We start from the raw sequence: 14,148 nt of genomic DNA, 5'->3' as shown, positions 1-14,148 counted from the left end.
AACTAAAGAAAATCTGTCCTTTAGATTTTTCAGTTCCACTTCTTGTGGTTAATATTCAGTTATCTTTCTTTTGATTTGCAAATGCATGTTTTTCTATGAAATCAACTACTGGAGGGTTGTACAAAAACCGTTGTGAAGGTCATTGGTCCCCAAACCCCGGGCTGCGGACCAGTACTGGGCCATGGGACAGTTGGTGCTGGTCTGCTTTAAATTCATAATCTGAATCTGAAGAAAGTTTTGTTTTGGAAAATTATTGGAATTTTTTGGCATCCACTTTGACAGTTATGGATTAAGGGAACATCTATTTCATACCTTAATGATTCCTACATGAAATCCAGAGTACAAATAAAGTTTGAACCAGCTGCAGATATTGTGCAGAGGATGAAAATAAACTTTACCCTCAAAAGTTAAGGGAAACTGGAAACTAGGTAAAAGAGAAGATTTGAAGCCCACTTCAGCCTCATAGAGACCGGTACGTGAAAATATCGCCGGACAATAAACTGATCCGTGGCCTGAAAAAGGTTGGGGATCCCTGCTGTAGGTCCTCCTTTTAGAAGATAGCAGTCAGTAAGTATTATTAAGTGAAGAAAAAAATGTTACAACTTCTCAAGATTCCCATTTCCTTGCAGTTTGAGTACTTTTTTTTGAGTCCTTGCATAACATTCTTTAACACATTTTTAAAGAAACATTCCAACTTTGTAAAACATCTTGCAAAAATTGCACAAAACAATATAGCATCATCCCGCAAGACAATGTTCAGGGATGACACTTTTCTTTTCTATGTATAGCGAAACTGCAGCTGAGGGCTGCGACTGATGATCTATGTAATGTCTATAAATTAGAAAACGCCATAAAATGCCCATTCGTAGTTATTATTCACAGAAGATCAAGCACACAAATAGGCATTCTTACATAACTACAAATAGCACAGCTTGGCGCTCACTGGAGGACGGTGCAGCGGAGGCCATCAGTACTTGACAGAACCCAGTGAAACAAACCAAAATGTGCTGTACATAGGGGATAAAATAGATGAGAAAGTCACTGGTTTTCATACTCTGCTTTTGGGATCTGGCTCAAATGTGCTACACATGAGTCACAGATACAGCCTTAGATAATCACATCAATTATCACTGAACGCAAAAAAATATTAAAGTTCACAACAACAATTTTTTTTAAATTAACAAAGAAAAATTACATTTTAGAAATCAAAACAAAATTCCAGAAACCACAACGGGAAAGTATTTTTCTAAAAATCAAAATGAAATCTTAAGAAATGAAACCAAATAAGAAACCAGAATAGGTAGGCATTAGGGGACATCATTGATTGGATGATGTCAATTGCCGTTTTAAAGAAAAGGGGAAGCAGAAGGATGTTGGTAAAAAAAATTAATTCAGCAATCACCTAACTTTTGCAGTGGCTGTGGCCAGAAGCTATAAGAAAGATCTTCTGTCGGAAGAGAATATCAAATACCAAATAACTTCTGGTCCAAAGGATGAACAAGCGTCATCATGCAATCAGTGACATCCCATAATATCTATTAGTTTCCAGTTTTCTTTTTTAACATATCATTTTAATTTCTGGAGAATTTTGTTTTCCAAGATGTTTCCTTTTTATTTAGTTTCAGTTTTTGGAATTGTGTTTTGGTTTCTAAAATGTAATGTTGTTGTTTTATTTTATTGATTGATTTATTTATTTATTTATCTGCATTATTTAATTGTGGTGATCTTTAAAATCTTTTTACGTTCAGGGATTTATTGATAAGATTTGAACTTCAGGGCCACCGTAACAGACTAGCTCAAAAGATATTTTATCTCAAGAGATATTTTATCTCAAAGGAAAGATGCATCCTTTCACGACTTTGAGTAACTTTTAAAAAAAGGAAAAGGAAAAGAGAAACAAAGATGAGATGTTGTTGTCCCAGGCCATCAGAGGAGCACATATTTATTCCACTTTTTTTTAGAAGACGCCAGGTTGCACAAATATCTCTCATAAATATATATAAAACACATTGATGAAGACTTGCACTTACTCTATCCCTCTGTGCATCACCTACAATCACAAGTAAAGTCAGTGTGGTTGATACCTGTGATTCACACCACTTACTGACGCTTGGAACAGCTATTGTGGTATATTTTGCTCAGCTGGAGTGTACCTGTGGTCACTTGATCCTATGGGAGAAAAACAGCTGAAAATAAAAGCCAGAACAAAAAAATGGCAGTTCTTTCTAAAGATGTAATCACATATTTGCATTTATTCCTATTGAAAACATAACCAACAAAGCACATGATGCAAAAAAAGGTCTTTTATATCAATGACAATTTTTTTATCAACTCATGTTGCAAAATTCATTTTATTCTGCAGAAATTAAGGTTTATCAAGACAAAGATTTAAAACTCCAAATAAAAAAGCTAAACTTATAGTTAAGAAACTGGAGAAACATACCCAAGTAACATACTTCTCTCAAAGCAGATTTGCTATGCTTTTACAGTCTTTTTGACATTAGTATTCCTTTTCCAATCAAGTTTTTTCCTTCAGCTATTGTATATTTCACCATGCTCTAATCCACTTTGCTTTGCTTTGGTAACTGCTCTATTTTAGGGAGGAGATGCATAATTAAAGCAGATGTGACCTGAAGGCAAGAAACGAGTGTTGTACAGTTTATTTCTATGGAAAATTTGTAAGTACCGATCAGTAAAATAAAAAAAAATATCTTTTCAGATTCAAACTTTTTGTTTAGCCCGTTTTTCGTATTCTAGTGGAAATAAAATGGTTCCGGTTTTATTTCTGAACATCTTGTCACTGTGGAACCTGAACACACACAGCTCCTCACACTTACACAAAGGAGCAGACTGGCATGAAGCATGCTGGGCAATTAGATGAGAGGCAGGTGAGAGGTAATGAGACACCTATTCATCTTCTTTGGAGAAAGGGATATGTGTGTGTGTGTTTGTCTGCACTTAAGTGGACCTACAGGCTTAAACACGCCCGTCTCTGTCCTGATGTGTGTTTTTTTCTTGCTGTGAGTGTTTTAGGGAAATGTTTACTTTAGTACTTTAAGGCCAGATGACCCAAGCTGTGAGGGTTCCTCTCTGCTACTGTGCTTGTTGATTAGATAAGGACGTATCCTGAAGCAGCTGTGGATTGATCTGTATCTCAAGGGTTCAGTCTCTCATTTGCTGTTTTTGTCTTTTGGCATCTATTTCTATTATTTCCTCTTTGACTCTTGTTCCTCTTTATTTTCTTTCTGTCTGTCCTTTTTTATGTGGCAGGATTTCCACAGAGCACTCGCCCAAGCTGCAGATCCGGAGTCACAGTTACCTGCGGGCGGTGAGTGAGGTTTCCATCAATAGGAGTCTGGACAGCTTGGACCCGGCTGGGCTGCTGGCCTCGCCAAAATTTCGCTCCCGAAATGAGAGCTACATGAGAGCAATGAGCACCATCAGCCAGGTTAGTTGCACTGTCGGGGCTGAAGGCTCTCTGTCGTTGGCCCAAACTCCCCCTGTTTCTCAAGAGCAATGTCCGTTGAGTTAGAGCGTTGAGAGAAAATCCAATTCAACCCACCCCTTTCCTGCAAAGGCTATCCTCAACAGTTGCGTCACCATTCTGCAAAAAACAAACACACACACACACACAAAAAGGTTTCAGTCAGACGACTGTTCCCCGATTTTTTGGAGCTCAGAGGATTTAGATTCAATATGAAGATTGGCTTGTTAAAAAGAGGACCATTCAAAATCCATCCATTCAAATCCTTGACACTTTATTTCTGGTCCTCGTATTTTCTGAGCTTAACTGACAGGTTTCAAATCTTTGTGTCAGTTTGGCAAAAGATGTTTAAAGAGATTAAAAATTGTGTCTTTTTAGCTTTCAGATGTATTGAAGAACTGGTCAGGAAACTTCCGTTTAAAGCAGAGGCTGTCATGGGTCCCCCAAAATAAGAAGCAATTCTTTATACTGTGTGATATTTGCAGTGACAGTAGGACTTATTATACCATTTTACCCCGAGAAATAGGCATATGTTTGATCATCCAAAGGCCACAGGCAACACTTTGCTTCACCATCTGAATGATGGACCTCTGTAATGCCCCATCTCATCTTTTGATCTGTTTCAAAAGTTCCTAGTGGTCTTTTATTTATCATGAAGCTGTTTTTGGATACATTCTAAAAACCTGTGTCATTAAAATTCATTTGAAATTTGCCTCAGAGTGTGGGCGAAACTGTTGCTTTGGAGCAACCCCGACCCCTCTTCCTTTACTCGTTGCAGAGCGGAGCAGAGCAGAGAGCTTGTGGCCCACCCAGCAAATTTTTTGTCTAAAAATAACATTTTTTTCAAACTGCCTTATCTCGTCAGCTCCTCATTTGCAATGATTTGAATAAAAAAATACTGAGAAATACAATTTTGAATTTTATTTTCTAAAATATGGCCTCCATCATCAGAAAAATTTCACAAAAACATGTCAAAAATTCAAAATTTTCATCGGTGTGGGTCTTTAAATTAAACTTCTTACTACATAACCTTGCATGATCCAATCTTTGACATCCACCCTTCATTGAAGTCTTTGACATGTTCTCCTAAATCTCGTTTACGCTAATTAAAGCTGGCTAAGTTCAAGGGAGAGTTGTTTAATCTGTATTCAGGCCTGCATCAGACGGCTCTGCGACACTCATCTGTATTTATCAGCTTTGACCGGCACTGAAGAGAATACAATACCTGAGCGCACACTGTAATTATCAATGAGGGAGCTTCACCCAGGGCTGCAGGAAATCAGGAAAAGGGTCACTTTTAACAAACAAGTCACAGCTAAAGACATAAAACCGATTTATTTGAAGTTGTCTGCGTGGCATCTTGGGGCTTTCAGTCTCCTTTTGTTTTGTGGACTATCACCCGCATTCCATTAAAAATTCGGAACCCTGCCTAATTATTCCACAAAACCGTCTTTATTGGAAAATGTGCTTCACTGTAGCCTGCAGCGCTATGTCACTCCATTCCACATTTCTGTAATCTGTTAGTTTCTGTCACTTCAGGCCTTCTGCATGTCCACCCAGGTTATTGCAAAAAAGGGAAGATTTAATCGTCAGCTGTTTAAACACAGCCTTTGGTGTGAAAATGGCTTAAGGTATTTCTTAAAGCCGCTCCTGCTGTACATGGACTTCCTTGAAACACGTCTCAAATCCCAGCAGTTTTTGTTTAGACACTTCCTGTTCTCACCTTTTATAGCCACACAGAGTGGCAACCTGTTTTCTGTTTTTAATCAAAGTCATGGCCTACAGAGATTCCTTCTTTTTTCACCCACCGGGTAATGTTACCTATAGTAAATTTATTTTTATAAATTGTTGTTTTAAGGTGACCATTGCCCTAAAGCTTCATGAGGCTAGGTTATGACTAGTTTAGCCTGGAGAACCCAAGAATAATTTTCTTTTAGGCTTCTAAAAAAATGTCTTTGTTTGTTGTTTATTTTAGGTATGAGCAATTAACAGCGGCCAAAAAAAAAAGGTTTATATCAAAAAATAGAGAAAAACAAATGTGACCTCCAGGGTTCTTCAAGGTTATAAAAAAAATAGAGAATAAAACAATAATTCCTTTAACACAAATATATCCAAGATGCATAAAGATTCTTATTTGTCTGTTATATTAAAATAGTTAATGTATTCCTTTATAGTTTTTGTAAAGCAGGATACAAAGAGACTTTCTGGTATTTAAAATTCTAATTAATGTTTGTTGTGTTCATTGTCACAACAAATATTGCTTTATCCACTACAATAACACAATCATTTGAATTGCACTTTGTTGTCATATTTATTTTATGGCACCTGTTAATGTTTGCAGTTCTTTTTTCCTCTCCTGTGGATTCTTGTATGCACACCCTGCATGTCTGTGTGTTGACTCACTCTGACCCAGGTGAGTGAGGTGGAGGTGAACGGCCAGATTGAGGCGGTCTGTGAGTCGGTGTTCAGTGAGATGGAGTCCCAGGCGGTGGATGCTCTGGACCTGCCCATGCCGGGCTGCTTCCGCATGCGCAGCCACAGCTACGTGCGTGCCATCGAGAAAGGCTGCTCGCAGGAGGAGGAAGAGGGGCACGCTGCAGGGAGCAACAGGAGGAGCAACTCTCCACCACGCACCAACACCACTGTCAGAACCATCCAGAGCAGCACAGGTTTGTGAGAATAAGTGCACGCAGACACTTATGACTCACAGAATTCATATATTTTCCATTAATAAGTGGGCCGTGGAGGTACACTGTTTTATAAATGATGCACCATTACATAGAATTAACCATGAAAGATAAATGAACTCCAGTTACTTACTGCAGTGGAAGGCATTTTATTGATGATCATCATTTCTAATTGCATAGTCCCTCACTTAATGTGGAGAAAGGCTTGGCTTGCCAACTGTGGACTTGTTACCATTTCCAAACACATTTCTTTGCATATTTATCCAACTGACCTACTTTTCTCTCGGATACAATAAGATGAATCCAGGGCTGTTTTTGTTTTGTTTTTTCATATTAACAGTTTATCTGAGCTCTAAAGCTTAGTGACTCTTGGATCTTGTTTGAGCCCTCATGGTGTGCCTCATAGTCTGGACAGCTTTACTTTCCAGCATCAGTGCATGCAGTATTGATGCTGAGAGCTGCTGGCATCCAGCTCTGGGAGCCTCTACTTTCCCCTCTGCGTATCCAAGCGTCATTCCCTTACACACTGCATGTTGAGTCACTGTCACCAGATGCCTTTCAGTTCAGCTTGGATTTAATTATGTCAATTTGTAGTCTGCATTTTCCCAAACTAGCAGGGTTACACACAGCTAATTAAGCTGCTGCTCAGAAGAATGTAAAAACTCAATTAACCTATTTATACAATGCTGTCCACATTTGCCGCAAAATAATTCATTATGAATTTAATTTCCGTTTAATATTTAGAATATATAAAGTTGAGTGCAGTCTTTATATCATTTTATATAATGGACAGGCAGGTTTACAATGCAGTTAAAAGCAGGGGTGAATTCACTTGATTGCTGTGTTGTGGTAGTTATTGATCTGTTTGAGACTGATAAAATGAAGACACAGATATCCGCAGCTCCCTGAGGAAGCAAAAGTTAATGAAGACCATCTATCAGGTGAAGCGTTGCGAAGAATGAAACCAGCTTTCCAACTGCACAGCTGCTAATCCTGTCAGGGGTAGCAGGGTTTCGTTTGTGGGGCTCTGGCATGTATTGTTGGTGCATCTCTTCCATTGTGTCATGCAAAAAAAAATCAAATTGCTGCCGAGCTGCCAGGAGTTTAATCAACATCACTTAAGTTTAAAGCTTAGTTTTTATATCTGGACTTGACAAACACAAGCTGGCTTTAGCATTTGTACATCTGGGCTGTTCTTTCTACCCTTTATGACATTTATTTACTTTTTTAACTCAAACGTTAGCTATAGTATAGTTTTATGTTAATAACATGCTCTCCAAAACTATGAAAATCTTGGTTGACGTATGATATGTTAAACTTGCTGGGGTAAAATCATAAATTATTATCAATTAAACAGTTAGTTTGTTAAATATGCAGCAGTTGGCAACAAACAAATTCAAAAAGAGATAAAATAAGAAAGTCTAAGTTGATTTCTATGGTGTAAGATGTCTTAAGGTAAATGTGACTTAAAGTGCTTCAGAAAGTTTTGTAAGATAATACGTTGACCATCAAAGCATCCAATAAGTTATCATTTAATGGAATTATAGGAGTCCTTTGACGGTATATCAGCCAAAACTTTTGTTTGTAGACACATTTAAAAAAAGAAAATAACAAAGTTGTTCAAGAAATTGAAATACAGCTAAATGTTACAGGAAAATAACATTAAATAGGGCTTCCTGAAACCATAGAACAAACAAAATAGTTAAAATTAAAATAGATCTGACTAAAATAGTTTTTTGTTTTTAGTCCTGACTCTTTATTTTCTTGTATTTTAAAATAAAAATTATATATTTGAGGCCCCCAAAGTGACCCAAAAGAAGAAATAGTTTTTTTAAATGTTTATCATGGCAAAAACGTATCTTTGACCCAGAGGTTTGCATGAATTTGCAGAAGCTGAGATGCAAACAAACAAGTCTGGGAAATGTGGTTTGAGTGATCGATCACTGGGCGATGCAGAGAACAGCTCGCGGTGGTTGGTACTCAAGGTAAAGTGCATCGCATTACTGTCAGAGTTGAGCAGCTGAACAATTCATAACTTCCTTAAATCTTCACTGCTGAGTCGTTAGTCTTTGTAATTAATTAACTGCTGTTCCTTTTTCTCATCTCGGGGGGAAATCTGGGACCGGGGGGATTGGAGGAGCTCGACGTGACTTCATTTTGCCCCAAGTACGGTTTACCTTTTAATGCATTGTCACGCATCATAGGAAGGTTCCTTTTATTGCCATTTGGTGGATGATGCAGCCTCCACTTAAGGTTGTAGGGGCAACACCTCAAACCTGACAGTAATATATCCTTTTAGAGGAAAACTTTCACTTTTTCTTTGTTTATAAAATATAATTGCAATTTAATCAACTTTTTGTTCAACAACATTTTTGTTTGCACGAGTGTAATTCTCACTCAGGCATTTAAAAAAAATCAAACTTAAGATATGGAAACAATAACCTGTGCTCAAGATGTTTACTAGTAAAAATATATATTTTTAAAACTGTATTTATTTTTGCGTGAAGCTAAAAATGGACAGCATTTAGATTCGATTCAGAAAAAAATACAATATTTTCTTATTCCCTACAAAGAGGGGGAAATAATTAATTTGAAGGGGAATGAAAGAAGAAGGGGAACAGTATGGCCTTATGGTAATAGAAATTGACCTCTTACTGGAGGGTCATTGAACCAGTGGGATAAAATCTGGGTTAGACAGATACCCAATAGCTTTTTCTCCACCCTCGTTAACCCCGCAGTGCTGCTGTGACCCCAGCTGCTTCGTAACCCTGCATAGTGACCCATAGGTTAGTGTGTTATTTACTGGACAGCTCCTAGGTGTGACTGTGAACTTAGCTGTCCTTGAATTCGAGTCCCACTATCACTTGGTTTGACCCTGTAACCTCATAGATGTTGCTGGTGACATCTAAACAACACGCGCTCTTTCACATGCCAAAACTCTTCAACTGTTTACGCGATCAACGTGAATCCGCTTATTCTGACACGGTATTGGTTTTCCACCAATATGCAGCACTTTACACTTTATTAACCTTAGGTGTTGCATAACAGCGCAAAGCCGCTTTTCTCAAGGACATTATCTAATGATTTGGGTTGATGATGCGATCACTTTTCTACTGTAAAGTGTTGCTCATCAACTCAAAGCTACTTTTCTCCACTTCAGAATCCACTGGAATTATGTTAATTGCATAAACTGTTGAGGAGTTATGGTAGTCATAAGAATGTAAACACTGGAGCTAAAGCTTTGGTGTTAAAGGATTAAAGAAAAAAGTTGTATTCTCTGGAATGATCACCAAATGTTTTTTTTTTTTTTTTACAATTTTCCTGATTCCTTAGTCGGAATTTAAATTTCTTTAAAACAAACAAACAAAAAAAGCTCAAATCTTCCTTTTCTTCATTTATTTAAGCTTCACATACAGCTCAACACGAATTTGAAAGACCTGATAATATAAAAACACCAGGTAAGACAGGAATACAATTTAAGCCCAACAACCAAAATACACCAAAGTCAACCGATCTGCTGTCTTATCAAATTAAAAAATCTCTCTTACCAGTCTTCTCTCTAGTTTTTCTGTGACTATTCCTGTTATTTCCCTTGGCTTCCAGTGCACACACCAGCCCACCTGCATGCCTTAGCCTGACCTGCATGGGAGTGTACTGCACTGATGGAAATCTATCCCACCTGCTCCCCAGACCGACAAGCTCAGGCGTGGCAGCAGGTGTCTGTAACATCACCCATAATGCAGAAAAAGGATTTTAAGTTTCATTTTGCTTTTACTGCAACTCTGAGATATGCGTTTTACATCCTTTATTAGAGATTTCACACAATTATGTTTTTTTTTTTTTCCCCACAAAGTTTTGTTGTATGGCTATATGAAGGTGACTTGGTGCGATTTTTTTTTTCCCCGTCTCAGCTTAAATAACTGTAGTATTTGGGGTGTAGACTTGTGCGATCTCATGAAACACCTCAGGGGAATAAAAGGTGAGCAAATTTCATCCTCACCTCCTCGAGCTCAAAGTGGATGTGGTGTAGCATCTACACGTAATGGTGATGTAACAGGATGGTTTGCAGGCTTTGTGAATTGCCAGCTCCTCATTACTCGCCTTTCAAAGTGCAGTTGTACAATACCCAACGGGGAGAAAAGCTTGTAAGTTGAAACTTGAACAGAACACTTCATATAATGTTGTCTTCATTATAGGCATTTGAAATTTATCAGTTTCTCTCCTCTCGCAAGCCTGTGTACGCTAACAACATTTAGCGAAGTCGTTTCCTGTCAAGTAACCCTTTACGGCTTGCGCATTTGTGTTTATTGCTCTGCTCTAAGATTCAGGAAGGGCACGCACACACGCTTACACACAGTTTTCACGGGAAACCGTCTGGGAGCCAAAGGTGAGAAGTAAAGAGGTTGTTGTTGTTGTTAAATATTGCATGCAGTTTCTTAAAGCTGGTTCAAGCACCAGCTCCAAAGAAGCAGCCCACACTTATTGCTTCGCTTCCATTTGTCTCCGCCACAAACCGCCAAAAAATATCACACATACAGAGGGATGACAAAAATACCAGCTTTCAGTCATGCTCTTCTTCGGTTCACCGCTGTGCCGCTCCAGCCCATTATTATTGATGATCTTTTTAATCCTGAGGAAGGAGACCAAAGTAAGGGGGTTGTCCTTTGATCTCTTCTCTTTGAACGTCAAGTAGCTGTGGCTGCCTCTCTGCCCGCTCACAGGAGCATGCACACACTTTCCCACCAACCTAACCGCTCGTGCGTGTATGACTAGTGATCGTTTGGCAAAGAAATCTTCCCCATTGGATTGGTTTAATAAAATCAGCAGCAGATCTTTGTGAACTCACACAGCAATCCATTAAAGCAAGGATTTGGTACTAACAAGATGTGGCTTCTCCATCATACAGCCTCCTCACTTAACAAATTAGCCTCCTTTTTATTCCGTCTTCCTTGGCCTCGGCTACTGCAGCTTTGTATTTGCTACTGTTAGTAGCAGCAGTAGTGACACGTCAAGTAGGATAAAACTTACAATTATGGAACAAAATCAAAACATTTTACCATATTTCCCCTTTCTCTCTGAGCTTAGGCTTCCATTAATCACAAAACAGCGGGTATTGATCACATTTTATTTTTCTTTGTATCCATATTTCAAAGGTTCTAAAGGAAAGGTTAATAAAAATGGCTTTCCTCCATTTGCTTTTTATTACAGGGTTGTGTTTGATTTGATTTTAATGGCTGTGAATTTTCTTCACTTGCAAACAGAGCCAAATCTGCTGAATAAAGCACTCCTTAGGAAAGCATTTAAGTATGCTTGTGGTTCAGGTGTCTCATGATCTCGTCAAACACTCAGCAGAATACAAACCGTTTCATTTAGTGTGCTGAAACAGCTCTGGGTGACCCTTTTTCTTTTAATCCGCCTACATTACAGAACTTTAGTTAGAAAACACTCAATTATAACAAATTGTTTGCTGTCTTGTAGAGTTTGTGCTTCAAATAAATACATATTCATTTTCCCAAACATCAAATTGCCAAAATATGAGTAAAGCCATAATACAATATAAAAGTTGGATTAAAAATCTAAAAACGAATATCAAATTCCTATGATAATCTCAATCTCAACTTTAAATGAAGCATTTTGTAGCATTTTTCTATTGACGGAGAACATTATATAAAGAAAATTAAGCTCAAATTTGCACTTCGATCCAATATTGCTCACCATTTATGTTGCAATTGTGTTTTTTGCAAAGCTGTAAGCTAGCAGGAAAAGGTGTTAATATTGTGTGATGGGAATGCGAGGCAGGCTCGCCAACAGTCCCACCCAGAACTTAGAGGTGAATTTCTAATGAACCTCTGCCACTCTGCAGAAACTATGTCCTACAAAACGACAGATTTTTATTTTTTTTTCTAAAAATGACAATCCTAATTAAAGGACCACTGGGAACGCTTTTACAATAGATCAAAAGATGATTGGAGTGGGACTTTAACTAAGTCTTTGTCAAAGAGGTGGCACAGCAATTCATTCAGTGATAAAATAATAAAAGAACAGACTGTTTCTGACTGTTTTTCAGTTAAGGGCCCAATGTAACTCAGTGCTGCATCACTGCTCTTTCTTCTTACTGTAGTTGTGTGACTGAACAGGATGAAGGAGCTGCAAGCCAGCTTGACCTGATTAACAACAATAAGTGCTATGGCTGGCACCTTATCCCGGAGCACTGTTCACGGAGGCTGCACTGGTCTGATTCAAATCTCTAAAGTCTGGTCACATCAATTACAAACTATGAATTTAACCAGCTATTTACTCACTTCACCAACATACATAAACACAATTAAATGTATACATTAGCTTTAGAGCCAGCTATTCAAAGAAAATGTGTGGTTTTGGGGATGGTTGTTTAAAGTGATGTTCACGTGACATTTATTCTAACAGGTTGCATAAAGCAAATACTGCTGTAAGATAGATGAAACATATTCAGAAGACCTGGTTTAAGGGAAAAGGTCATATAAGTGGAAAAACGCATAATAAAAATTGTTAGAAATGCACTGAATAGTTTAGTTACTGAACGACAAAATAAAAGTTGATTTTCTGGGTCGTCGACCTCTGATCGGTTTGTAAACAATACAACATACTGTATAGGGATCGACATTAATAATGAAATATTTAAAAACCGCCAACTTGTAGCATGTCTGAGGATTTTAAGGTTGAAAGTAGTTGTTTCCCAGTAAGTTTACCTGCTTGGAACATGTTTTTCTAATAAACAAGTGTTTAGAACTTGGGACGAACATTACCACTTGTTGATATTAAATGCTTTAACTTAAGAGAAAGACCGAATTCACTGAATTCTCCCAAAAAGCCATTTATGAAAGAATCTTATTACTTTAGGTAAATTTCTCCTACATTTTTCTCATAATTTTGTCTTTAGAGCCCGTTAAAGAGTGAATATTAAGTATACTAGTTCCACAACTGAAACACGTGACAAAGTCGAAAGAGGAGGGGGTCTTATGATGACGGTATAAGTGGACTGTCCCACCCTGAACGCGAAGGTGGGGGTCAGGGCGCGTCCACATCACGAGGGTGTCAAAAAAAATCAAGTATCGTCGGGATAAACAGACATTTGAGTTGCTTTGTCTTCTCAGCTCGGTGCAGGAAGTTCCCCGTTTTCATGTCGTTACTCCAGGGTGTGTACAGCGCTGTGCTGGGCTTGTGTGACTTCTGGATACGCCTTTGTGAGTAAAAGCCGCTGTTCAGCACTGTTTTTAAGTGCGGCGTTTTGTCTGACGGCGAGCTGCGTCAATACCAACACACCGGAAGCTAGCCCTCTGGCTTTTCAAAATTAAATATTGTTTTGTACCAGCTGGCAAAACAAGAGTGTTCTTTTCCCTACACTGTAGTATATTCATACATACATATTTACGATTTCAAGTTGGTGCCGCCTTTAGAAATGTTTCTACTCATAAGAAATAAAATATTTTAGTCAAATATTTTGGAAATACAAATCGGACGTTACCTCACTATATTAACTTTTAATGAAATCTCTGCTTTCACTATATGTCTCTTGCTATAATTTCATTTTGTATAACAAAAAAAAAACAGTGAGCCTTTATAACTGGCTTAACATTAGATAAAAATATCTCAAAAGTAATAGGCCTTTCAAATATTTATATAAAATAAACTATTAGGCGTGAGGCGATAGTGTTTCTTTTCAAAGGGTGTCTGTTGCTATGTCTGAATTTATGATTCCATTTAAGAAGAAAAAAAACATATTGATTTGGTTTTTAAATCTAGTTTGATTTGAGTACCTTTCTGATGGTAGATGGTGACAGGTGTGGCTTCCATCCTTTAGAAGAAGGTTTGGTGTCACTCCAGCCTGTGGATATTGAGGTCAAGCGAAAGCCCCGTCTGGAATTGGAGTTAGCAGGAGTACTTCTCACATTTCTGTTCCTGTTAAAGTGAGCATCCAGAGGGCAGAGGAAAAGAAGA

General features: G+C 38.0%; 1 protein-coding gene and 1 long non-coding RNA gene across 8 annotated transcripts in view; one reads left to right on the top strand and one right to left on the bottom strand.

Annotated features, from left to right (window-relative positions):
- Window positions 1-14,148, top strand: part of dlgap1b (discs, large (Drosophila) homolog-associated protein 1b) — a 100,299-nt gene that overhangs the window by 62,701 nt on the left and 23,450 nt on the right. For all 7 annotated transcript variants that reach the window (XM_023949940.2, XM_023949939.2, XM_023949941.2 and 4 more), the window contains 2 exons: window positions 3,271-3,448; window positions 5,898-6,153. In XM_023949940.2, the coding sequence (XP_023805708.1) occupies window positions 3,271-3,448; window positions 5,898-6,153 (434 nt within the window). The remainder of the gene's footprint in view (window positions 1-3,270; window positions 3,449-5,897; window positions 6,154-14,148) is intronic.
- Window positions 89-14,119, bottom strand: LOC110017305 (uncharacterized). Its single transcript, XR_002292673.3, has 2 exons — window positions 13,968-14,119; window positions 89-3,604 (listed from the first exon to the last, which is right to left on the bottom strand). It is a non-coding gene; the product is annotated as an uncharacterized LOC110017305 (long non-coding RNA).

Source organism: Oryzias latipes, chromosome 20 (genome assembly GCF_053564925.1).
Source record: "Oryzias latipes strain Hd-rR chromosome 20, Olatipes_Hd-rR_3.1".
Lineage (NCBI taxonomy): Eukaryota > Metazoa > Chordata > Actinopteri > Beloniformes > Adrianichthyidae > Oryzias > Oryzias latipes.
Note: the sequence above shows the minus strand (reverse complement) of the source record. Positions and strands in the feature narration are given on the sequence as shown.